Below are 27,655 nucleotides of genomic sequence, written 5' to 3' on the forward strand. Positions count from 1 at the left end.
ATTAGTACTTCGCTAGCCCTCCAAAGTCTTACTGCTTTGTGTAACGTTTTCAACACAGAAATAAAATACTCTTCAGATAAAACAATTTAAAAGATGATTATGCTTTTGCAAAATTAAATAGCATAAATTAAGCATATTAACATTTTTGACAACATGAAAGAACCAATTTAAGGAAAACTGCAATGGGTTAACTAAGAAACCACCAATGTGAGGTACATTAAAACCCTCACATATTATTGACCGTACAAAACCTACCAAAATATTTTAAAATTCCATTGATTCTATTAATACATAAAAAGAAATTGCAAAAATGCTTAAGACTATTTGAGATTCATCAATTACACAGGCACTTCACATGTAAACAACCTACAATATAAATGAAAATATTTTGGCACCAACTGATAATACTAAAAGAATTGAATAATGCCAAGGTTTTGTTTTTGCTATTCACTTTTTTTCCTAGGAAACAAAACAAAATATTGAAGAAATTGTGTACAAAGTAGGAGTATATGAAATAACTCAAATATAGAATTGTTTTCCTAAAATATTACTTTTACCCAGATGATTACTAGTATACAGTAGTATACAGTGATGTAAAAATATTCAACTTAATGTGATTATTAAATTCAAAGCAAGTTTTAAATTTTGTATCAATTTGCATTTTGAAAATCAGTCAAGGTTCTTGAATGACATAATAAAAGGAGAATTTCAATTTATCAAAAACTCCTATAAATTAATCCAATTTTCCTCCAAAACTTATTTGGACAACTCAGTTTAAATCTGAGATCTTAATGTAATTCTGAAAAAAGAAACCTAAGGCAAACTATTTTTTTACTGGACATTCTTCATGATTTTGAGATATCTGAAATCATTTCAAACACATGAAATTATACACGTATTTTTCTTAATTGTCACATCAAGCCATAGAAAGCTGAGATGCCTTGGTAGTAGGCAATTCAAGGAGTGCCTGAACCGTAACACCAACTTTCACAAGCCCTCGTTCTTCCAAAATATGGTGAGGCAAGCAGAGTCTCTCCTGGGGAAAGAGAGAAACAATATTTTAAGTCTGGAACAAATTTTAAAATTTTGCTTATTAAATTATTTATTTTATTTTTTGAGATTGCAATTGCACCATTTCATTTTCCCCTTCTCTTCCCTTCCTTCAAGTCAATCCCCATCTCCTTTCTCTTCAAAAAGAGTCTGGTGATTCAAAATGATTTATTAATTTATAAATTTTATATGGAGAAATGTTTTATCAGATGCACAACAGAAGACGTCAATGGATTCCATGGGAATGCAGCTATAGACAGTTGTGAACTGCCATGTGGGTACTGGAAACTGAACTTAGGACCTCTGTAAAAGTAGCTGGTGCTCTTAGCTGCTGAGCCATCTCTTCAACCCCAAGAAGCAGATTTTTATAATAGTTTTTTCTATTCAAATGAAAGGAAATAATAAAATAATTCGACATTTTTCTTCTTAATTATAATATAAAATGTGGTTAGGTTCACAATTTAGCCTAAGGAAGGGATTCTAGAGATTAGCTTGGTTTCTAACGCCATCAATGTACTCTACTCAGAAGCAGGTTGTTGAGGAATGTGTCACTGTTACTCAGTCTCTACTATCTTACACCTGCCTCTGATGGATCTGCTCACTAAAGATGCTCTGTTAAAAATCACCACCACCTTCTTAAAGATCACACAGTACCCATACATATTCGACTACTCTGTTACATTAATCTTCAACCAGTGCTTTCCTTGAAACCTCATCCCTGCTTTCTTTTCTGTGATATGGGTCTGTTTAGTTCTTCAACTTGCCTATGCAATTGAGCTTTGAATTACAGTAGTCTTTACCCCTCTTCTTCTAAAGTCCTACATATTTCCAAGAATTTTACACTCAGTCTTCTCTTTTTACTAAACCACCCCTTAGTATTGTGTCTAATAATTTTAACGCTCACTTCCACCCTGGATTCCAAATCTTTATTTCTACTAAAAGTACAGCAAGCAATGCTAGTGAGCCATGACCAAATATATGTCCTACAGATACATCTAAATCAACATATCCTTGAAAGACCTGCTTCAAGAATTAAAATTATCTTTTGGAATTTGTATCGCAGGCATTTTTCAAAATACACTGATACAAAAATATGAAGTGTAAAAGATTCCTCATCCTTCATTACTTCTATAGTCAAATTTAGTATTCACCAAATACTACTAAAGATAGCTAAAGCAGCCTCAAAATGATATTTGTATCTCAAGTTTCATTTTAACAATTGGTGTTCTTCTAGTATTTTACTCAAAAATTCAAGTAATCAATATTATTATAAAAAGTTTCAAAGTAAAGACAATAGCAACCTTCATAGAAACTACAAAAAGAACATATCAAACCAATGCAGAACAACTAGGTATTCTGCATATATGTTACTGTTCTATAGCTTGGTCCTCGTGTGGGATTCCTAACAGTTGGAAATAGGGACTGTCTCCAACTCTTTTCCTGTTTTTTGGGACCCTACTCCTCATGCTGGAATGCTTCGCCCAGTCTTAATATGAGGGGATATGCCTAGTCTCACCAAGTGGTGGGTGATGCACACCTTTAATCCCAGCACTTGGGAAGCAGAGGCAGGCAGATTTCTGTGAAATTGAGACCAGTATGGTCTGTAAAGTAAGGTCCAGGACAGCCATGGTTACACAAAGAAACCCTGTCTAGAAATAAATCAAAAAACAGACAATAACAAAATAAAACAAAAACAACCAGATCACAATGAAAGAAGAGGTTATTTCTTTTCTTTTCTTTTCTTTTTTTTTTTTACCTCAAAGGAAAAATATGGTTTATTCTGGAACATACAGGATTAAACAGAGCCCAGGGACATACATTTAGATTCCCAAATCTAATATTCCACATGGAATCAGTTTAGTGTAGTCTTACAATAATGGAACAAGGAAAGTTATCAATATGGGTAACTTTCAAATGCAGTGGTGGGTGCATCAGAGAGGCAGTGAAACAAGTTGGGAAAGTCTCTCCAAGAGTCCTCAGTGCTATCTTAGGGCAGTGTTAGGTTTGGGGTTTCTGGAAGCTAGTAGTCTGCTAAGTTAATGAATTCCAAATTTTTAATCTAATAAACATGGATAATTTGTATCACCATAGAGGTGAGGAATGCATGACTGTTGGGAGTGATGGATAAAACTAGAAGAATTTATTTCTATTCATAAAAGTATGATTGGAGGAGAGGGAGTGGGAAAATGACATAGTAAGATTGTAAATACATTGATAAATATATGTTAGCAACAAAGGACCAGATGTTAAATTAATATCCAAATTAACTGTGAATGACATTCAAGAAGACTCCAGTAAGGACATACATTGTTCACAGAAGTTAAGAAAAATATTGTTTTATTAGATATGATTCTATTTTGTTCTATTAATTTAACAAAATTTTTAGTAATTTAATTAGGCTTTCTTCTTTTTCCATATAAGCTGATAAATCATTCTAAAAGTATATGGAAATGCAAACAACTCAGAATAGCTAATACTGCATGACTTCAAAAATCTGTGAAGAGAAACAGTGATTTACCAAGGCAATTATGGAACAAAAAATGATTAATGAAACTAAACAATTAAATAAAAACATGGATTTACAGACACACACGCACGCACGCGCGCGCGCACACACACACACACACACACACACAGAAGAAAGGTACAGAGAAAACAGGATTTCAAGCAAGAGACTGTACAACTGTAAGAAAGTAATTTAGGAGAAGGCATTAAATCACTGGATGGACAGCTATGGAAGACCCATAGATCACCTGATGTGATTTTTTTTAATCTATCAGAATCAGGGTTTAATAAAGATATCTTAGTACCAAATGATATCATAATAGAAGATATAGGACTTAATACTTTCTCTGAAATAAAGAAAGAAAAGACTTATAGTGGCGTGTTCCTCATATGAGTGAATTCAGTCAAAACACTTAGACAAGAAGAAATAAAAAAAATGTTCAAACTGAAAACATTTCACTTAGGTTATAAAACTATATCCTACTTGCAGACAGAAGTGAGATTGGCAATATTGAAGAGTAAAAGGTCAGGTGTATCTCCACATAACAGTAATATAAATCTGAAAAGTTTTCAAATTAAGATAATAATTACATTACAGGAGAATAAAATGCTAGACTTAATTTAACCAAAGAGGCAAAGTCCTCACGTGATGAAAACTGTAATGCACTGTTTACATTCATTTCAGATGGTATCAATTAATGAAAAGACATCTCAGGTTCCTGAACCAATAAAAAATGTAGTGAAAAGAGCATAATGTACAACAAAATCTAAGGTGGCCATTTTGTGGAACTTGACAACCTAATGCTAACATTGATATCCTGATATAGAAATGCAAAGGAATCACTATGGCCAAAATAACCTTAAAATAGAACAAAAAATGAGCATCCACACTGTCTTCCAAATGTCCCAAGAGGCTATAGTCACACAGGGTACTGCTACCATAAGGAAATCAGTGTGGAAAACGTGAAGCATAGAAGTAAAGCCTTCCATTTATGAACAATAGATTTGTGACAAGAGTATCAAGACAATTCAGTGGAAAAATATGAGTCTTAGTAACAACTTGTGCTGGGAAAAGTAGATGCTGATACCCAGGAGAATAAATTTGTAACCCTATCACACACCAAACACAAATCTGACATTCACAATGAAGTATACACCTAAATAACACTGAAGACCTTTTCTGAAAACATATAGATATAAATAAATACTTACAACCATGTATTAGGCAGTGCTTTTTAAAGATATAACATGAAAGCTATAGGGAGGGAAAAAGTGGGGTTGGGGACTATATTTCATTAAACCATTTTTTTTTTTGATTTTCAAGACAGGGTTTCTCTGTGTTGCAGCTTTGACTTTTCTGGAATTCACTCTATAGACTATATTCAGCCTCAAACTAACAGAGATTCTCCTACTTCTGCCTCCTGAGTGCTGGGATTAAAAGAGTGTACAACCACCAACTGGCCAGAAATTTTTTAAAGTATAAAAGCATCAAATATTATACTTTTATTTATATGTATCTTATTATATATTGGTATTATCCCAATAGAGTTTTTGAAAATCAGAAAACGTTCTAGAACAAGGAAATAATAAAACAATTACACACCATTAGTGCCAAGTTCAGGATAATACACATCAAATCTAAATATCAAACTTTAAAACAAAAATGGTAAAAATAAGAGCATGTAATATCATGTAATAACAGCCAGGAGAAAACATCCTCAATTTTCAATTCCCTAAGAAATTATAAGCACACAAAAATAAACTTTAAGCAGTAAAATTTTAAGGCACCAAATATAAATCACAGGTAATAAAAGACAGCAAGTAGTTAACAAAGTACACATGAATTCACTGCTTCTTTTAAAAAAATAAATGGTCACATTCAGAGAGACGGGGAGCCTTCTCAGCTTGGTCGATCACCTTCCTGGACCTGGGGGGAGTTGGGAGGACCTTGGACTTAGCATAGAGTGGGGAACCCTGATGGCTCCTTGGCCTTGAGAGGGAGGGAGGGGAGGTATGGGTGGAGGGAAGGGGAGGGAAGGGGGAGAAGGAGGGGAGGGAAGGGGAAGGAGGAGCGGAGGGAGGGGGGAGGAGGAGGGAAGGAGATGGAAATTTTTAAATATAAAAAAAATAAACCATGAGAAAAAAAAATAAATGGTGTCTATTAAGTTGAGGACATGGGCTAAATTCGGATTTGAGGGTCAGTTAATAATGTCACCTTTTAAAAGAGAGTTTAACAGAAAGTAATTGTGGTCTATTAACAGTACTGATTTGATTTCGTAATACTGCAATTATTATGTAAAGTGCAAGCCAATTTATACTCATTTCAAAGTTTGTTTATTACAGATATTATCATATATAATACTAAGTGTTGTGGGATTTCAATCCATTTAGCCAATTACTTTTGGGGCAGCAAGTCCATGGTCTTGTCTGCCTACATGACGTGACAAATTATAAGCTGAGGGAAATGGTCTCTTGCTCTCTCACTCTCTTGGGTGGTAGAAGCAAAGCAGGCAGCCCCTGGGCAAATGACTGGACAAAGGAAACAGGATCAGCAATGACATCTAACCAGCTCTGTATCAGTGAGTGCCTACCCCTATTTTATACCTAAATACTTGAGAACCATTAACAGACTCCTGTAGATTCACGCTACAACTAAGATTTTTATTTGCTATATATTTTTATTTTTAGTGATTTACTTATTGTTATTTTATGTGCATTTTTGTGTTCCCTGCATGTGTGTCTATGTGAGGGTGTCAGCGTCTCTGGAACTGGAGGTCCAGTTGTCTGCTGTCCTGTAGGTGCTGGGAATTGAACCTGGGTCTACTGAAAGAATAGCTACTGCTCTTAACCACTGAGCCATTTCTCCAGCCCTGAACCAAGATTTTTGATTTTGGCAGTCTCATTGTTCTAATATAGTTATACTAATGTAAATTTTCTTTTTAAAATTTTATTACTTTAAAAAAGTACCAATCCAAGTTCCTACTTCCTCCTCTTCTCCCACTCTTTCCCACTCCCTCCATACATGCTTCCCCCAACCCCTCCAATCTTGAGAGAGGGCAAGGCACCCTGCCCTGTAGAAAGTCCAAGGCCCTCCCCACTACATCAATGTTGAGCAAGGTATACATCCAAAGAGAGTAGGATCCCAAAAAGGCAGTACATGCACTAGAGATAAATCCCAGTGCCATTGTCATTGGCCCCTCAATCTGCCCCAACTATCAACCACATTCAATTCAGAATCGACTCATGAAGTTACAACGGAGAACTAGAGTATAATTAGTTCAGTGGTAGAATGTGTGCCTAGCATGTTTGAGGCTTTGGGTTCAATCTCCAGCATGACAATAAATAACAACAAAGGTGTCAAAGAAAGAAAGAAACCACAACACAATGGTGTCACCATCAAGTTTCAATTCTCATTACTACGTTCAATTTACTCAGTGGTATCTACAATCCACAGACTTTGTTCACACAGGCTTTATCAAGGACTTCTTGAAGTGTTAAAAAGCACTTACTAGATAAATGCTACAGGTACATGAAGGAGCATAGGAGGGGAACAGAGAGAAGAAACTCAAATTTGTGTTCACAAAAGTGTGACTCATCCCTCACTATGAAGATGCTTCTACTGATTCTACTTTCCACATAATAGATTAATAGCTAAGTGATGGTGTTGTCAGATAATTACCTGGGAAACACCCAACTTTTTGCAAGCATCAAGAAAATTTTCTACATTTCTTCGACATTTTGCCATGCTCAGCTTGGGCTATAAAGAAAGAAGAGAAAGACAAACATTTCTAGTATTTATATGCCGAACAATTTGATACTGAAAACTGTGTTGCTTAATTGCACTAGTTAAGGACATTTTTTAAACCCTGTGCTCTCCTTGGGAGAAAGAGTAATCTGCTGACACTACTTACCACTGCTGGTGATGGTACATGAATACTAGCTACAGAGCGTGGTCTTATGTGATTGGCCAAGTGGCAAAGAACAACCCCATCCATCAGTGCAGCTCCTATGTCATCAGGCAGAATTACTTTTAATCTGGACTCAAGATTCTATAAAGACATGAGGATAAATTTTCAGGTCATATCAAACATATGGCATGCATTTCTATTACCAATTATATGATCAAAATTTGAAAGAGCAATAGAAAACAAAATTACTATATGAATTTGTGAAATGAAATCTATTTCTTTAAAGCAGCTGTGCAAGGCCAACGTGACTTACATTGCGAAGCTGCCGTATCTGTTCACGCTCTTCCCGTAAATGCTCCATCTTTCTTCTCATTGTAAACCCTGGATCTGCTGCCCCATATTCTTGCCGAGATGCACGACTAAAGGCTATATAGAAAGAGAAATTCTCTAACTTTTTATAAAAAAAAAAAAGAACAGCCATTCATGGAGAAAGATGCATGATAAAAATAATCTGTAGAGAATTAAGGAAGATATTTTTAATAATGCATTACAAATATTTTAATTACATGTAAATTATCGTTAGTTGCATGGATGAAAAGCAACAGGCAATTCAAGTGCAATGATTTCCAGCACTTACGTATGTTCTTATTTAATTATATATTGTGACAAACTTATGACCCAGGTTAAAAGTGATGATACAACATATGACAGTTTTCTAGCTTTAAAGAAAAAAGGAAATTATTCTGGAAGGTCAAGGTGGTTATTCATTAATAAGACTATAATTCAATACCTTGCCAAGTAAAATGGATCCATTTTCTTTGGGACATGCCAAATGCAAAAAGATCCCTGTTTTAAACCACAATACAATGGAATGCTATAATTTCAAACATTTGTGTGCTGGCAGAGGGCTCATTCTAATAGCAATCACAGCAGGGGAGAAATAAAACTGCAAGATACTTAAGGCAAAAAGCTGAGGTTACAGGAGCTTGAAGGTAATGGGAAAGACAGAAATGGTGATGGGAATTGCAAAGATAAATATGATCAAGAGAAAATTGCTTCTAGAAGAGGGGAAAGGATCATTGCGTACATAAAATTATGGATTCTAAGCCATTTAAGCTGGGAAACTTTATACTGAACAAAGAAGACACCAAATTTTATTTGAAGACTATACTATATATTTACCTGATCTAGGCTTCAAGCCAAAGGGACCATGTGAAAAACCATCAGTCCTGTCATATTCCTAAAAGAAAAAAAGCAAAACCCTTGCTGTTCCAAAATTATTAAGGCACTTATTCATACCTGTTTCAGTTTTGAGAAGTCTTTATTTCCAATGTTTTCTTAAATAGTGAAACTCAACCTAGATTTCAATTCACATTTTAGAAGTCAATAAAGATTCCTCATTTACCTGGGAATACACCTTTAAATCTTTAATTTTTAAAAAGTAAATTATGTATGTTCACATGTGTATATGTGTGTGTGTGTGTCTGTGTGTGTGTGTGTCAGAGAGAGAGAGGGGGGGGAGAGGGAGAGAGAGAGATGTGGAAGTAAGAGAACAACTTGGGGGAGTGACTTCTTCAATCATATCGGTCCTTGTGATCAAACTGAGTTGGTTAGGATTGGTGGCAAAAGCCTTTACCAAGTGAAGTATCTTACCAGCACATAATATTTTCTGATACTATGAAAAAAATTGAAAAGGAAAATCATTAACAAGGTGTGATAGATTTTTTTAAAAAGAAGAATTAAGTGAAGGTTTTTAAAATAATGAAAACCACATCAATTAAAAAATAGATCAACATGGACTCTGTATATACTACTGGCTTGACACTTAGTGGAAAATTTGAGGCCAATCCACAATTACAGGAGTTTTAGAATAACAGGTGAGAGCAAATGATTATCTCTTCCATCTGAACACACATTAGTTTAAAGTGTTTCTGCAAGTCATGGTGAGCTATGGAAAGATATACATAACATTAAAGAAATCCCCTATCAGAGCAAAAAGCCTAAAGTATGGTGTAGGAGGTCCTTCTGTTCATGTGTTGCTTTCATTGTTTGATAAAGAAACTACTTTGGGCCTATAGCAGAGATGAACAGGAAGAGAGTTAGGTGGAGAAAAACTAAAGAGGATGCTGGAAGAAGACTGAGTCAGGGAGATGCCATGGATCCATGGTCAGAGGTAGACATGCTGAAAATTTGCTGGTAGGCCACAACCTCATGACGATATACAGATTAATAGAAATGGGTTAATATGTAAGAGTTAGCCAATAAGAAGTTAGAACTAATGGGCCAAACAGTGATTTCATTAATACAGTTTCTGTGTGGTTATTTCGGGGCTAAGCTAGCCAGGAGGCTGGGATGAACAAGAGGGCCCTCCTCCTCCTACAAAAGTATATTTGCGTAAACATTTCATTTAATGTGATTAAGCCCATATGCTTCAAATGGATTTAAATGAAGTAACTATAAGTGTTTTATAAATTTTATAATTTATAAAAACAAATAAAATGCAGTTGTGGCAGCACCTTATGACTCTGGATGACAACTCCCGGAAACTAGTAGGGCAAAAGTTTTAGTTACTTCTCTGCCATTTAATGACTAGGCTCTTGGGGAAAGCTACAGGATTCTTCAGCTACAAAACAATAAAGGCACATTAAAATGGGACTCTATTTATGCTGAAACGAAACAGAGAGACTTTGTTAATGTGATACACTAACAGGTTTTTACCATTTTCTTCTCACATGAAACTGTGGCAGTAAGAATTCTGTACAGTGTCTAAATGTTCTCTAGATGTGCTAGGCAGCTCAATGTGAATGTGAGTGGAGCTAGGAAAACATTCAGCATCCCACCCATATACATCCTTATGTTCAGTCTTCGTTATTTTGTTGAAATTGTTATAAATTACTGAACAAACTTCTACTTATCCAAATAAAGCAAAAATCATAAAAGCAGTAGAACTTACCTGAAAAAATAGATATTAGTACACTTCCTGGTAAACATAGGCCATAAAATCACACAAAGCAACAATGCAAACTAAGTGGTAGTTTTGTCTAACCTTACAGTTGTTATTAACTTACAAAGAAAGGATTTAAAAAGCATTCAACTATGACTAATTTTAGGATATTCTAATTAAAATTGTTTTCTAACACAATATATATTATTTTGTTTTCCAAATAATTTAATAATCTTATTAAACTCATGCTCATGGTCATAGAAAAGTTTTATAATACAAATCACACAAAGTAATACAGAAAAAATCGCAGTTATCTAAAAACAAATTTATGTACCTATAATGAGATAAATCTATATAATCAAGTTTATACAATAAGTTTAGGTCAATCAAACATTTTAAGATGTGAATTCTCCAAATGAATTATTATTTTCCTACTAATAAAAATGGACTTTAGAATACTAAATAAAGTGATCAAAACTAAATGAGATACTATTTAAAATATTTAAAGTTCTTGTGGTAAAGCAACAAGATTAAGTTACATGAACTCGTCATTCAAACCACTATAGTATTTAAACAAAATTTTAGAAATTATGACATTCATATACCAGCTTTCCCATTATTCTTTAGATCTAAGATGCCAGGAAATCTGTGACCTCCTGTCGATAGGAACAACCCACTACAGGATTGTTTCTCGTGGAAAGAGGTCATTTCTCTTGCATTGCTTTCAGACCTTATTAGTTACAAGGAAAACCAAAGGCCATTGCACAATGCTTAATGCATTTTTAAAATTAAAATTCCAAAGCTATTGTTAAAATCCAACACTTATTTTAAAATGTAGAGGAATAAGAAGGCATATATCTCATAAATTGACTTACATTCGGTGATGTAGAAATATGTTCCACAGAAAACCACAACTTAGTAAAATTTACTAGGGGTATTCATACACAGGTATAGTATTCATAAATTTTTACAGATAAAACTTGTACATAGTATTCAACCACTGATTTAAAAAATAAATGACTTTGTAAAAAAAAAGATGAAGTTTTAGAAAGAAAGTAAGAAAGAACTCTTTATAAAACACAGAAAAGATACAAAGCATTAAAACAACTTGTACCTCAGATGATACCGGAGACTGTGGTGACATATGAGCATTATCACTCTCTTGCTAAAATATAAAAATAAAAACATGAAAGATGAAATTAAAATACACAATGATGATTTAAACATACAAAAGGACAATGGAAAATAGTTTTGATCAACTGTCAAAAGAGGAATTGACAATGTACAGTATGGCATCTTGCTACTTAAATGTTCTTGGTGAAACACAGTACAGACATCGCTGAAAAATTTAGACATAATTGATCCCTGGCTGCAAGTAACAATGAAACAGATTCTATGTAAGAGCCTCTAATGATATATAAGAATTTTAAAGACTCAAAAGTACAATCAAGACACAATAGGTAAGATGTATTACCCTTTAAGATACAGCAATGAAGCCTGGCAAGAGATCATCATGGTAAATAAGAAACTAACTGGAAGATTATAAATATTAATGTAAGTAGAGAAATATTTATGAATTTAACGGAATAATATCAATAAATAGTTCATGGTTTAGGAATGAATACTATAATGACAACCAAATGAAAATATCTTGATATTTAACCTAGAGAATGCATACCACATTAAGCATGCATACAACTGACAGTGATCATTTCTGAGATACTATTCTAGAAACTAAGAACAAGGAAATTTTTGTTATCCTGGGTTTTTTGCTTTTCCATATGAAATTGAGTATTATTCTTTCAAGGTCTGTATAAAACAGTGCTGGGCATTGCATTGAATCTGTAGATTGCTTTGGGTAAGTTTGCTATTTTTATAGTGCTGATCCTACCTATCCACGACCATGGAAGTTCTTTCCATTTTCTGATGTCTTCTTCAAATTCTTTCTTTAGAGACTTAATTTTTTTTGTCATACACGTCTTCCACTTATTTTGTTACAGTTGCACCAAGATATTTTATGTTATTTGTGGCTATTGTGAAGGGTGATGTTTTACTGCTTTTTTCTCAACTCATTTATCATCTGTATATAGGCGGGGTACTGATTTTTTTAGTTAATCTTACATTACTGAAGGTGGTTATCAGTTGTAAAAGTTCCCTGATATAATTTTTGGGTCACTTATGTAAACTACCATAACTTTTGCAAATAGTGAAAGTTTGAATTCTTACTTTCCAATTTGTATCCCCATGATGTCATTTTGTTGTCTTATTGCTCTAGCTAGAACTTCAAGTACTATATTGAATCATGGTAGATGATTTTTTTCTCATGTTTTCTTGGATTGGGTTGGCCAGTATTTTATTGAGAATTTTTGCATCAATGTTCATGAGAGACATTGGTCTATAATTCTCTTTTTCAGTTGCATCTTTGTGTGATTTGGGTACCAGGGCAACTATCACCTTGAAAAAAAGAGTTTGACAATGTTCCTTCTGTTTCTATTGCATGGAACAACTTAAAGAGTATTGGTATTAGCTAGTCTTTGAAATTCTGGTAGTCTTCTGTGCTAGAACCCTCTGGCCCTGAGATTATTTGGTTGGGAGACTTTTGATGACTACTTCTTTTTCCCTAGGGGTTATAGGTCTATTTTCAAGTGGTTATCTATTCTTTTTTTTTTCATGGTTTATTTTTTTATATTTAAAAATTTCCATTTCCTCCCCTCCTCCTCCCCCTTCCCTCCCCTCCTTCTCCCCCTTCCCTCCCCTCCCCTCCACCCATATCTCCCCTCCCTCCCTCTCAAGACCAAGGAGCCATCAGGGTTCCCTACTCTATGCTAAGTCCAAGGTCCTCCCAACTCCCCCCAGGTCCAGGAAGGTGATCAACCAAGCTGAGAAGGCTCCCACAGAGCCCGTCCATGCAGAAGAATCAGAGCCCAGCACCATTGTCCTTTGCTTCTCAGTCAGCCCCCACTGTTGGCCACATTCAGAGAGTCTGGTTTGGTCGCATGATCCATCAGTCCCATTCCAACTGGAGTTGGTGATCTCCCATTAGTTCTGTCCCACCGTCTCCATGAGTGAACGCACCCCTCACGTTCCTGACTTTCTTTCTCATGTTCTCTCTCTTTCTGCTCCTCATCAGGACCTTGGTATATAGCACATAGACATTTTTTTTCCATTTCCTTTAAATTTTCCAATTTTGTAGAGTATAGATTTTCGAAGTATGACCTAATGATTAATGTTATGCCCCCCTTTTTATTTCTGATTTTGTTGATTTGCATATTCTCTCTGCCTTTTGGTTAGTTTTCATAAGAGTTTGTCTATCATGTTGAGTTGTCTCATTGATTCTTTGTTTCTAATTTATTGATTTCAGCTATCAATTTGATTGTTTCCTGGCATCTACTCCACCTCTCCACCTGGGTGAGTATGGTTTGTTTTGTTCAAGAGTTTTTAGGTGTGCTATTAAGTCATTGATGTGAGATTTCTCCAAGTTCTTTATGTAGGCACTTAGTGCTATGAAATTTCCTATTAGCACTGCTTTCAAAGTGTTGCATAAGTCTGTGTATTCTGTGTCCTAATTTTCACTAAAGTCTAGGAAGTCTTTAATTTCTTTCTCTATTTCTTCCTTGACCCAGGGGTGATTTAGTTTAGCATTGTTCAATTTCTATGAGTTTATGGGTTTTCTGCAATTAGAGTTGTTGTCGAATTCTAACTTTAATCCATGGTGATCTGATAACATACAAGGGGTTATTCCTTTTTAAAAATATCTATTGAAGTTTGCTTTGTTACCAAGTATGTGATCAATTTTTGAGAAGGTTCCACGAGGTGCTGAAAAGAAGGTATATTCTTTTATGGTGGGTGGAATGTTCTATAGATACCTGTTAAAATCATTTGAGTCATAACTTCTGCTAGTTCCTTTATTTCTCTGTTAAGTTTCCATCTGGTTGTCCTGTCCAGTGGTGAGAGTGGAGTGAGAAATGTACAAGAAAGGAACTTCCAAAGATATCCCCATCCCTGACTTCAAGCTCCTACCCCAGGACCCAGCAATTCCACTATTGGGAATCTACCCAAGAGATGCCCAATCATACAACAAAAGCATATGCTCATCTATGTTCATAGCAGCATTATTTGTAATAGCCAGATCCTGGAGACAGCCTAGATGCCCTTCAGTGGAAGAATGGATGAAGAAACTGTGGAATATATACATGCTAGAATACTACTCAGCGGTAAAAAACAATGACATCTTGAATTTTGCAGGCAAATGGATGGAAATAGAAAACACTATTCTGAGTGAGGTAACCCAGACCCATAAAGATGAACATGGGATGTACTCACTCATATTCGGTTTCTAGCCATAATTAAAGGACATCGAGCCTATAAATTTGGGATCCTTGAGAAGATAATAAGAAGGTGAACTCCCAAAAAAAGATATAGTAATCCTCCTGGATATTGGAAGTAGACACGATCGCCAGGCAAAATTGGGAACTTGAGGGTTGGGCAAGACTGGGCCAAGGGAAGATGGGGAGAGAAAAGTGTGAAGGGGAGAGCGGGGGGAGCTCGGAGGAATGGGGTGCTTGGGATATAGGAAGGGTGGATATGAGAGCAGGGAAGCATATATCTTAATTTAAGGAGCTACCTGAGGGTTGTCAAGAGACTTGACCCTAGAGGGGTTCCCAGGTTTCCAGGGAGACGCCCCCAGTTAGTTCCTTGGGCAGCTGAGGAGAGGGAGCCTGAAAAGGCCAGTTCCTATAGCCATACTGATGAATTTCTTGCATATCACCATAGAACCTCCACCTGACGATAGATGAAGAAAATGACAGAGCCCCACCTTGGAGCACCGGACTGAGCTCCCAAGGTCCTGATGAGGAGCAGAAGGAGAGAGAACATGAGAAAGAAAGTCAGGACCGTGAGGGAACCTCCAGCTGGCGACAGATGGGGAAGGTGACTGAGCCCCACATTGGAGCACTGGACTGAGCTCCCAAGGTCCCGATGAGGAGCAGAAGGAGCGAGAACATGAGGGAGAAAGTCAGGAACGAGAGGGGTGCGTTCACTCATGGAAACGGTGGGACAGAACTAATGGGAGATCACCAACTCCAGTTGGAATGGGACTGATGGATCATGCGACCAAACCCGTCTCTCTGACTGTGGCCAACAGCGGAGGCTGACTGAGAAGCAAAGGACAATGGCGCTGGGCTCTGATTGTTCTTCATGGACGGGCTCTGTGGGAGCCTTCTCAGCTTGGTTGATCACCTTCCTGGACCTGGGGGGAGTTGGGAGGACCTTGGTCTTAGCATAGAGTGGGGAACCCTGATGGCTCCTTGGCCTTGAGAGGGAGGGAGGGGAGGTATGGGTGGAGGGGAGGGGAGGGAAGGGGGAGAAGGAGGGGAGGGAAGGGGGAGGAGGAGGGGAGGGAGGGGGGAGGAGGAGGGAAGGAGATGGAAATTTTTAAATATTAAAAAAAAATAAACCATGAGAAAAAAAAAAGCTCAAGTAAAGACAACAGCTTGGTACTGGCACAAAAACAGACAGGTGGACCAATGGAATAGAATTAAATCAAAGACATGGATATCAATCCACATACCCATGAATTTCTGACAAAGAAGCTAAAATTATACAATGGAAAAAGGAAAGCATTTTCAACAAATGGTGTTGGCATGACTGGATTTCAACATGTAGAAGAATGAAAATAAGTCTTTAATTTATTCCTTTATTTCAATTGACCAATTAATGATTCAGATAGAAGAGAAAGTGGGAAGTACACTTCAACACATTGGCATAGGAGACCACTTCCTAAATATAACCTCAGTAGCACAAACACTAAAAGAAACAATTAATAAATGGGACCTCCTGCAACTGAGAAGTTTCTGTAAAGCAAAGGACACGCTCACCAAGACAAAACTGCAGCCTACAGAATGGGAAAAGATCTTCACCAACCCCACATCAGGCAGAGAGCTGACCTCCAACATATACAAAGAACTCAAGGAATTGGTCATCAAAAGATCAAATAATCCAATAAAAAATGGGTTACAGAACTAAACAGAGAACTCTCAATAGAGGAATCTAAAATAGCTGAAAGACGCTAAAGGAAATGCTCAACATTGTTAGCCATCAGAGAAATGCAAATCAAAACAACTCTGAGATTCCATCTTGCACCTGTTAAAATGGCCAAGATCAAAAATACTGATGACAACTTATGCCACAGAGAATGTGGGGTTAAGGGAAAACTCCTTCATTGATGATGGTAATGCAAACTGGTACTGCCACTTTGGATACAAGTATGGTGTTTTCTCAAAAAATTAGGAAACAATGTACCTCAAGACCCAGCAATACCACTTTTGGGTATATACCCAAAGGATGCTCAATCGTACCATAAGGACATGTGCTCTCCTATGTTTGTAGCAGCATTGTTTGTCATGGCCAGAACATGGAAAGAACCTAAATGCCCCTCTATCAAAGAATGGATGAGAAAATGTGGTACATTTACAAAAACAGCAGGAAAAATAATGACATATTGAAATTTGCGGACATATGTTTAGATCTAGAAAACATCATACTGAGTGAGATAATCCAGAACCAAAAAGACAAATATCATATGTGGCTTTTAGACATAAAACAAATAAAAACCAGTCTATGATTTGCAATCCTAGAGAACCTAGACAACAGTGAGGACCCTAAGAGAGGCGTACATGGATGTAATTGACATGGGAAGTAGAAAAAAACAAGATCTCCTGAGTAAATTGGGAGCATGGGGACAATGGGAGAGGGTAGAAGGGGATGGGAGAGAAGGGAAGGGACTGGAGAATAATATATAGCTCAATAAAAATAATAAGAAATAAAGGATGCAAATAGATTCCATGCATAAAACTCAAGTCCAAATGGATCAAAGACCTCAATATAAATCCAGCAAAACTGAACCTCATAGAAGAGAAAGTAGGAAGTAGCCTTGAATGCATTAGAACAAGAGAGCACTTCCTAAATATAACACCAGTAACACAGACACTGAGATGGACAATTAATAAATGGGACTTCCTGAAACTGAGAAGCTTCTCTAAGGCAAAGGACACAGTCAACAAGACCAAACAGCAACTTACAGAATTTTAAAAAAAAATACTTTACCAACCCCATTTGAGATAGAGGGCTGATCTCCAAAATATACAAAGAACTCAAGAAACTAGATATCAAAATACCAAATAAGCCAATTAAAAATGGGGTACAGATCTAAACAGAGAATTCTCAACAGAGAAATCTCTAATGGCCAAAGGCACTTAAGGAATTGCTTAATATCCTTAGTCATCAGGGAAATGCAAAGCAAAATGACTCTGAGATACCATGTTACAGCAGTCAAAATGGCTAAAATTAAAAACACTAATGACAGCTTATGCTGGAGAGGATGCAGAGTAAGAGGAACATTCCTCCATTGCTGGTGGAAGTGCAATCTTGTGCAACCACTTTGGAAATCGGTATGATCTTTTCTCAAACAATTGGGAATCAATCTACTTCAAGACCCAGTAATACCACTCTTGGGTATATACCCACAGGATGCATACCCATACCACAAAGATATTTGTTCAACTATGTTCATAGCAACATTATTTGTAATAGTCAGAACCTGGAAACAACTGCGATGCCCCTCAACCGAAGAACAGATAATGAAAATGTGGTACATTTACACAATGGAGTACTACTTAGTAGTAAAAAAATAACATCTTAAATTCTTCAGGCAAATGAATGGAACTAGAAAAAAAAAACATTCTCAATGAGGTAACCCAGACACAGAAAAACAAAAATGGTTTGTATTCACTCTTAAGTAGATATTAGACATAAAGCAATGGATAACCAGCCCACAACCCCAGAGAAGCCAGGAAATAAGGAAAACCCTAAGAGAAACATTCAAAAATCCCTCAAGGAAGGTGAAGTAGTCAAGTTCTGCATAGTCAATTGGCAGCATGGTGGTAAGGTTGCAGGGGCATGGTGGAAGGGAGAAGGGGGAGTAGGGAAAAGAACCTAAGGGATTGGGAAGATCAAGTTGGGTAAAACAGATGGAGAGCAAGGAAAGCAATACCTTGAAAGACGGAGCCATTGTAGGGTTAGCAAGAAACCAGGCATTAGAGAAACTAAAGAACCTCATTAGGGAATCATTAGGAAAACCAGGAAAACCACAAGGATGACCCCAGCTAAGAATATAAGCAATAGTTGAGAGGGTACCTAAACTGCCCTTGGCCTGTAATCATGTTGATGACTACCTTAATTGTCATCATATAACCTTTATAGAGTAACTGATAGAAGCACATGCAAAGACCCACAGATAAGCACTGGACCGAACTCTTAGAGTTTAGTCATAGAGAGGAAGGAGCAATATTATGAGCAAAAGCTCAAGAACATGATGGGAATACCCTCAGAAACAGCTGTAATGAGCTAGAAGAAGCTCATTGACTCCAGACTGACAGCTAGGGTCCCAGAATAAGACCAAACTAGGTCTACTGAATGTGGGTAACAGTTGTGTGGCATGGACAGTTTGTGGGGCCATTAGCAGTAGAACCAGTATTTATCCCTAGTGCTTGAACTGGCTCTTTGGAGCTCATTCTCTATGAAGGTATATCTTGCTCTGCCTACATACAGGGAGGAGGGCCTTGGTCCTGCCTCAAGTGATGTGACAGACTTTGTTGACTATTCATGGGAGACTTCCCTCTCTGAAAAGTGGATTGGGGTAGGGTTAGGAGAAGGTAGTGGGAGTGGAGGATGAGAGAACGAGGGAACTGGGATTGCTATGCATAATAAGATTGTGTTAAAAATAAAAAAAGTTGGCTGGGCTGTGGTGGTGCACGCCTTTAATTCTAGCACTCAAGAGTCAGAGGGAGGCAGATCTCTGTGAGTTCGAGACCAGCCTGGTCTAAAGAGCTAGTTCCAGGATAGGCTCCAAAGCTACAGAGAAACCCTGTCTTGAAAAAACAAACAAACAAACAAACAAACAAAACAAGAGTTATAAAAAGAGAAAGATATTAGGAAATTTGGTAAAATATCATCCTTAAAGAATATCTCAGTCTAGAGAGTAGACAAAGTTAAGATAACATTTCCAATTTATATATGGATCACACAGAAGCTGTAGAGAAAATGAAGGGGTGGTGAAAAAATATAAGCTTCTTAAGAAAGTAAAGTTCAGTAAAAGTCAGGTAAATTGAAAAGATAAGAACAAAGACACAGAATCAATAAATTCAAAAAAAGATGACTGCAAAGCAACTCTGAACTCCACAGGGCAAAAAAGTGAAAGGATGACAAGTTGTGAGTTTATGCTGATATGGTTACCAGGGACCTGATCAGTAAAGACTAGGAATTTACCTTGTAAGGCATGGGGTAAAACTGAAGGTTTTTAAGCAAAGAAATGGTCTTATTTTACTTGTATTCTGAAAGCAGTAGGGAGAGTGTACCAAAGAGAGAAGAGGTGTGGGGAGACATTTCAGATGGTAAAGTGCTTGCAGTGCAAGCATCGGGATCTGATTTGGGATACCCAGTAACCACATACAATGACAAACTTGATGATATGTCCCTGTATTCCTAGCAATGAGAAAGCAGAGGTGTGAATCTTTTGAGCTCACAGATAAGCAAGTCCAGCTGAATCTGTGAGCATCATATACAATAAGAGACACTGTTTCAAAAAAACGATGTTGAAAAGGACTGAGGAAGACACTGGAAGTTGACAAATAGTGCACACACATGCATGCATTGTGGCATATTCAGATAGATAGATAGATAGATAGATAGATAGATAGATAGATAGATAGATAGATAGATAGATAGATAGATTATAAATAAATATAAGCAGATGGACAGGCAGATAGAACAGACAATATAAATACAGAAAGGCAAGGAAGCTGTTGTACCAATCCAAGCAAGAAAGACTGAAAATCTATGCAAAGGTAGCAAAGATGGAAAAGAAGGTAGTGCAGATAAACTATTTCAGTGCCCAAAAATAAACAAGTGAATTAGTAAGTTTTCATAATGAATTAGACATTGAAACAGGTGGGAGAAAAGTGACTATGAGGAGGCAGGGAGGAAAACCAAGGTGAACCTCTAACTTGGAGTTCAAAGAATGCTGTCTGTTAAACACTTCAGATTTCGTGGACGACATGGTCTCGGTACTAACTTCACAACTCTGCCATTAGAATGCAAAAGCATCTGTAGGCAAGTGGCTGTAACTCTCTTGTATTTAAAAGTTACTTACAAACATAGTAAGTCGGCCAGGTTTCATCCTGGGCCACTTTGTCAACTTCTGCTTTGTCTAAAAAGGAGTTGGTAATTTCATAAATTAGTTACCAGCTTTGCCTGCACAATAAACTCAAATGGAAAATTTTTAAACACACACACACACACACACACACACACACACACACACACACACACCAATTAAATCTGAATATCTGTGAATAAAATCCAGATATCATGAGTTTTCATTGTGCAACCTAGGTTGAAAAAGATACTGTATCAATTTAAAATGTTAATATGTTAGAAGCATGGAAAAAAGATGATGAATGTGTTGAATCCTAGGTGAGCAGAAGGTTCCAAGCAGCTAAGAAAGAGGATACGTTACTACAAAAGCCTTAGGCTAGATGGTAAAGTACAGACAGAGCCTTAAACTAGGAGCTATCACTAGGTCCACTGGGATTAGTCATCAAAACTCTGCACACTGAAACCAGCACTTTAGAGTCCATACAATGGGTTATGACATAAGAAGGAATAAAATGTAAGGGTCAAACAGATACTACAAAGTGCAACGGAAAGCCAGCAGCAGTTATACAGGAATTAACTGCAGTCAGGAACAGCAACCTAGAAAATATACCTACACAAAACTGCTTTCATTATTTACTACAAATACTAACAAGGAAATAATGGAACGTTTTGGAAACAACTGTCTTAATTTTTTTGGAGGGGGTCTCCATAAATACTATTTGATAGACATGGAAAGATAACAGCGTTTCAGTTAGGCAAAGGTAATTCATATAGATTACTTAGTTTGCCCAGTGTAATTATATTTCCATGAAAAAAATTGTTTTCAGATGTAAACTGATGGGCTTCAGGTCCAAAACAAATGATAAACCTCTAACACTCGTAGAAATTGTGTTCTAGAAAACAAAGGGCTAAATTAATAACTAGATGACAATGCTCAGAAGTTTTCATTTTTGCAGAAAGCTGGTGCTCATTAGCAAAGAAAACAACAGCAGGTCTGCATAAACTCTCACTAAGCCAACTAAATATGAAAGTAAAGAATTCAAATCAATATTACCCTTAGTCTCACCTCCTCATTTTCATTGCCACTTGAATTCTTCCTCGCTGATTTGTACTGAAAAACATTTTAAATGCATACTTTATTTTTCCTTAAACATGTGAACATTTTGTTCAAAATGACACCTGAGGCTTATTACTGTGTTGGTACTTTTATTAAATTACTGATATTAAACTGAAGTACACAGTCAGTTTAAACAATCCTTTTAGTCACACATACAATGCTGTGAGTGACACAATTCCAAACCCTCTAACTATGTCAAACAGCGTTTCCTTCCTAAGCCAGACCCACTTATTCTTTCAGGTTTGTAATCTGGGGATTGTCTTAGAACAGCAGTTCTAAACCTGTGGGTTGCAACACGTTTGGGGTCAAACAGCCCTTTAACAGAGACCGTGTATACAGATATCATGCATATCAGATATTTATATTGTAACTCCTAACATTAGCAAAATTATAGTTATGAAGAGGCAATGAAAATAATTTTCAGGTTGTAGGTCACACAACATGAGGAACTGTGTTCGTCTCAGCATTAGGAAGGTTGAGAACCACTGTCTTAGAGTAGTTCTTTTTCTTAGTTCCCTGCATTCAACAAGTCACCAAGTCAACTTTCTGGCAATCTCTCCTAGACTTGCTTCATCTGAATTCTTACAACCACCATCCTATCCAGGGTTCTTATCATTTCTCACATGGTTTGTAATTTCACTATACGAAGCCCATAGCAATTGTTTAAAAACCTGGGCTGAAGCTGTGTTTCAGTGGTAGCATGCTTTCTTACTACCTATGAACCTCTGGGTTCAATCCTCTGCACCACAAAGAAGTAATCTTCTAATTTCAGGCTATGTTAAATGCATATGGCAACTGCACAATAATAGTAATAGTGCTAAGAGCTAACATTTAGAACTATCATTTGCATTATAGTAGTAATGATTCAAGTGCATGGCATGGATTGAGAAATTTAATCTTTAAAACAACAGAATAAGTACTTTTATCCAAGTTTATACTGAAATATTGAGAAAATGTATTCAACATAAAGAATTTGAATATGTGACAAAGTGATTTTTAGATTCAAGGAGAATATATTGTGACAATCAGTAGAAGACTTATTTTCTTATTCCTTGACAAAAACTTCTTGAATTGTTTTGCAAATCAATGGTAGAACCAAACAGGTGTTTACAGAAGTTCTTTAAAAATAAAACCTAATTTTCAGATCATGTTACAAACTATTTTTCCTGATGTCCAGGGTTAAATTTAATTGTCCCCTTTATGTCACTCTGTCTTTCATATCCTGTGGAAATAACTTACCTCGTATCTCAGTCACAAAGTAAGCTGTATTAGGAATTGCAGATAAGTGTTCCCCTACTATGGTTTATAGCTGTGACTAATGTATTATTAGTTCCATTGCATATCTTTTTGTGTCGATGTTCAACAGCCTTTAGTATACTAAGCAAGTGCTGTTAATAATGAGCTACACCACAGCCTAACTTTAAAGGAATAATTTGTTATCAATTTTCATGCAATGTCCTAACACTGACATCTTCTGACAACTGAGAAGAATTACACATGTCCTTAACCTATTTCTCAGGGACTGAAGATTATGTTTATACCCACTTTATCATGTATGAAAGAAATGAACATTTACTGACTGATGGTTACATAATAGTCATTTTATATTATCCTATTTTGTCTTTTAGAAACTAAATAATATAATTGATACAGTAGAAGGAACATATATGCCATGAAGACTGAATATTTTAATGAACAAATGATGATTTTAAACCGAGTAATAGTTGACTATAATAAAGATTCGCAAACACCTCTATTAAGTTCACTTGAAATATTGCAAAGTATTTTGAAAAAAATGAAACTCTATTAATGTTAATGTTTATCCCTTTCATATCATGCTGTCCACAGCACAAAGACACAGCATTAAAAATGTTCTGAATTCTAATCTCAATTTAATGATTAGCACACTATTGACTTTCTGGGCCTTAATATTCTCATATGTAAAATACAAATGATTAACTGCATTTTATGCTACTGAAGTTTCCTGAAGGACAAATGGACTAAAAATATTTGGAAAGGTTTCTGTCAGTTAATAATTCCAACAAAAGTGTTTTGATAAATATAATCAGTATGGTATTGTTATATTAGGATAAAGGAAATCAATGAAATATAAAGTACCTCCTGTTGCTTAGAAATAACACATCATAAGTAATTTATCAAGGTTCACTTATAAATGTATTTTCAATCATTACTTTTGTTTATGTTTTCATGACTTAAAAAAGGAAACTAAGATAAAGAGGCCAGATGTAAACCTAACTGTAGAGCTGCAAAGGGTTCTGATCATTGGAATGGTCTGCCCTTTTCCTTCCTATGTGTTTTTTCTTATTACCCAGTTAACTCAAAATCCACTGGCTAAAAATAATCAGTAATCATTTGTTCAAAGTTTAACGTGATTCGTGATTGCGTATTCGCTAAGGCATATACCATTTTTATTTTCACCATATGCCACTTTCAAACACATATTGATTTCCAATATATGGATAGAGAAATAAGTAGATTGAAAGAAAAACTTCTGCCAAACACAAAGGTAAAAAATAAATTCTATTTATTAGTGGCATAAATTTGAAATAATGTGTAACTTAGTTGAGTACTACATTTTTAGGGAAAATGATTATCTTATGAGGTTTTCGGGAAGTAAAGGACAACAGAATTTGCTATTCACGGTGGAGGACAAAATTTGTACTACTCATCTGAGTCAATCCCAATAGTAAATGCTGATTAAAAATTATTCTAAATTTTGATTACAGTCCCCTTAAAATGTAACAAACTTGAAATACAAATAAATAATTATGTAATAGAAATTTATAATAATTTGCAAGCTCTATTATTTTATTTTTTATTTATGTTTTGGTTTTTCAAGACAGGGTTTCTTTGTGCCTTTTGAGCCTGTCCTGGAACTAGCTCTTGTAGGCTTAGGCTGGCCTCGAACTCTAGAGTGCTGTGATTAAAGGCATGCGCCCCCACCAGCCCAGCTCTAGTATGTTAATTTAACTTTCATCTTAAGAAATCTACTGAATTATGTTTAGTGAGGCACAACTTAGAGTTGGTCAGATCTCTGTGAGTTGATAGTCAGCCTGGTCTACATAGAGAGTTACAGGACAGCCAGGCCTATATAGTGAGACACTAACTAAAAATAGTTCTGAACTATTTATTGAAACAATTCCAATAAAAATCTTTTTCTGAACCAGGCCTGGTTGTTCACTTCTGGAATCCCAGCTTATAGTACATAGAGGCAGGGGGTAGGGATTTGAGGTTAACCTGGGCTATATAGTGAAACCCGACCTCAAAACCAAAAGACCCACAGAATTAATTGCCTCAATCTGCAGTGTAACACACAAACATCCATCCTCCTTTTAACCATTTGAAAAATCATGATGTATACTGATGTACCCTTAATTAGTTTAAACTACTACAATTTTGTGGCTATACTTGCAAAGCATATCATTATCCTATACACCAGGGCAATCAACATGAACACAGTCGTGGTATTTAACTGGAGAGTTATATGCCATTTATTTAAAACAAAAACTTAAGAATAAAAGTAAAAACTAAACAAAATTTAAAATTTCTTAAGGTACCTTGAAATATTCTTTTCTGATCTGCTTACTCCGTCTCCTTTCTTCATTTTGCCAGATTATAGGCTGAGATTCTGGCCACTGTTGTTCAACTATTTGATCCTTCTGATTTTCTAATGGCTTAAATGACAAAAGTTCTTTTTTAAACTAAGCAAATGACAACAACAAAATAGTACAGGTATTATTAATGTTGTTTGCTCTTACCTGCCATGCGAGGGGTGATAATGGTGAATTCCCTTCATCTGCTGAGACACTAAAACATTAGAGATGCTTTAATATTAGTTAAGGTAATTTTAAATCCTTTTGCATACTTTAAAAGTGACAAATTTGTCTTTTCATTGTTTTAAGACAGCAATGCAAAGAGTATTCATACCTATATGTTTCATTTTGTTGTGTTGTTTTGTGTTATGTTGTGTTGTATTCTGCTGAGACGGGATTTGCTATGTAGTTCTGGATGGCCGGGTACTCACTACTGTAGCCAGCCTCCCAAGAACTGCAATGGCAGATATTAAGCACCACATGGTTGACTAATATTATATAAATTAAAGTTGATAAAACCAACCAATAGCGAGTGCCTACTAACTATTGCGCCGCAAGAAATAACAAAAGGAGTTTATTTTATATTCATCGTATGCATAAGCCAACCCTTTTTGGAGAGGCCAAAAGGAGTATCATATGTATAAATATATAGTAAAATAAACGTAATATTATAAAAAAAACAAGTTACACTTTCTTTCAAATATTGCAATGGTATCAGTGAGATGAGTGAGCATGTAAAGGTACTAGCTTGCCAACAAGCCTGACAACCTGAGTTAGATCCCTGGGATTCACATAGTGGAAGGGGAGAACCAAACCCCTGAATCCTTGACAGTTGTCCTCTGACATCCACACCTGTGCCATGGTACACATGCATATGCATGCACACACATAATAAACAAACAAACAAATAAATAAGTGAACACATAAATTCCTTCATCTAAATGCCAGAATTCAGAAGACAAATATGTTATTTCCTGTTGAATTATGATCATGAGCTTCAGTTGTGACGTAAGAGGGCCTACAAAGGACTGAGTTCAACATTGACACACGCTTCTTCTAACTCCAAAAGATCCAACATCCTCTTCTGGCAACCATTGACACACAGAAACATGTGGCATACACTTACATAGACATAGACAAACACACACACAAACAAAAACACACTAAAAAAGTTTAAAGATTAAATGAGAGAGGGGGAAGAAGGAGGGAGTAAAGATGAGTATGGTGGCTCATACTGGATATCTTAGCACTCACAAGGTAGAGCCATCACCATGAGCTGGAGTCCTGATTGGGATCCACAGGTAAGGTAAAGGTCAGCCTGGGCCACAGAGTAAGAACTTGTTTCAAACAGACAGAAAGTATGGAGAGGAGGAATAAGAGAAGAAAGAATAAAAAGAGAGAAAATAATAAAAAAAATTTTTTAAGAGTACAAGGAACATCCCTATCCTTGGGAAGTAATAAAAAATATACAAGCATGAAAATATAGTAATAACAATTCCAGAATTTATAGATTTTTTTCAGTGGAAGATAGAGTACAAAATTTTTGGTACAGAAACTTATGGTATAAATGTATAGAAATTGGAGATTATGTAGCAAGTAAAATATAAACAACATGAGTACTTGTAAAATACAGAAAGAAAGAAACAGCAAAAAGGGATGGGTAAGTAAAAGAAGAAAGAATAAAAAGAAAGACAAAAAGCCTACATCCTAACCTCTTATCAATATATAGAAATCTATTAAATAAATTTATTTTAAATGTAAATAAAGAATCCTAGAAATGGATAATGAAAGAAGAATGTCATGCTTGTCCCATGTTGTTACATGGAGAAGATTTCCATATCACAGACCAGGGAGAAAAAATTCAAGGCAGAGTCCAGACAGTTCCTACATTTAGAAGTCGGAGAAAAAGTAGCATACATAGTCCACAGGATAGTATAATAAAGAAGCAGGTTAGCACATAAAATAGCATCCTGGCACTCTATATGGTTTGGTTATACACACAACCACACAACCACACACAGACACACAATACACACACACAGATGGAGGGAAGGAGGGAGGGAGGGAGGGAGGGAGAAAAAGAGAGAGAGAGAGAGGAGGGGGGAGGGGAAGAGTGGACATGTGCACAACACTTCTAATAATTATCAGTCCAGCTCTTTCACTTTCCCATACCACACTATGCAGACACACCTCCCTGGACAAGCTACCTAATAGTCTATAACTCCACTTGCATTGGACTACACATAGAGTCCTCTCGGAACAATGGGATATCATTCTACTCTTCTACTGACTATCAACACTTTGA

At 36.2% G+C, this 27,655-nt stretch overlaps 1 protein-coding gene and 1 non-coding gene across 4 annotated transcripts in view; both read right to left on the bottom strand.

The window, feature by feature from the left end:
• Positions 1-916: 916 nt before the first annotated feature.
• Lrch2 (leucine rich repeats and calponin homology domain containing 2) overlaps positions 917-27,655 on the bottom strand; it is a 93,117-nt gene continuing 66,378 nt past the window's right edge. For 2 of the 3 annotated variants that reach the window (XM_038316930.1, XM_038316929.1), the window contains 8 exons: positions 25,516-25,564; positions 25,315-25,431; positions 21,686-21,730; positions 8,646-8,703; positions 7,777-7,889; positions 7,467-7,604; positions 7,235-7,312; positions 917-1,036 (listed from right to left, as the gene is read on the bottom strand). In XM_038316930.1, the coding sequence (XP_038172858.1) occupies positions 917-1,036; positions 7,235-7,312; positions 7,467-7,604; positions 7,777-7,889; positions 8,646-8,703; positions 21,686-21,730; positions 25,315-25,431; positions 25,516-25,564 (718 nt within the window). Of the gene's footprint in view, positions 1,037-7,234; positions 7,313-7,466; positions 7,605-7,776; positions 7,890-8,645; positions 8,704-11,521; positions 11,573-21,685; positions 21,731-25,314; positions 25,432-25,515; positions 25,565-27,655 lie in introns of all 3 variants that reach the window. The other variant, XM_038316928.1, reaches the window with a different exon arrangement.
• LOC119805644 lies at positions 11,052-11,180 on the bottom strand. Its single transcript, XR_005283958.1, has one exon. It is a non-coding gene; the product is annotated as a small nucleolar RNA SNORA35 (small nucleolar RNA).

This window comes from Arvicola amphibius, chromosome X, assembly GCF_903992535.2.
Source record: "Arvicola amphibius chromosome X, mArvAmp1.2, whole genome shotgun sequence".
Lineage (NCBI taxonomy): Eukaryota > Metazoa > Chordata > Mammalia > Rodentia > Cricetidae > Arvicola > Arvicola amphibius.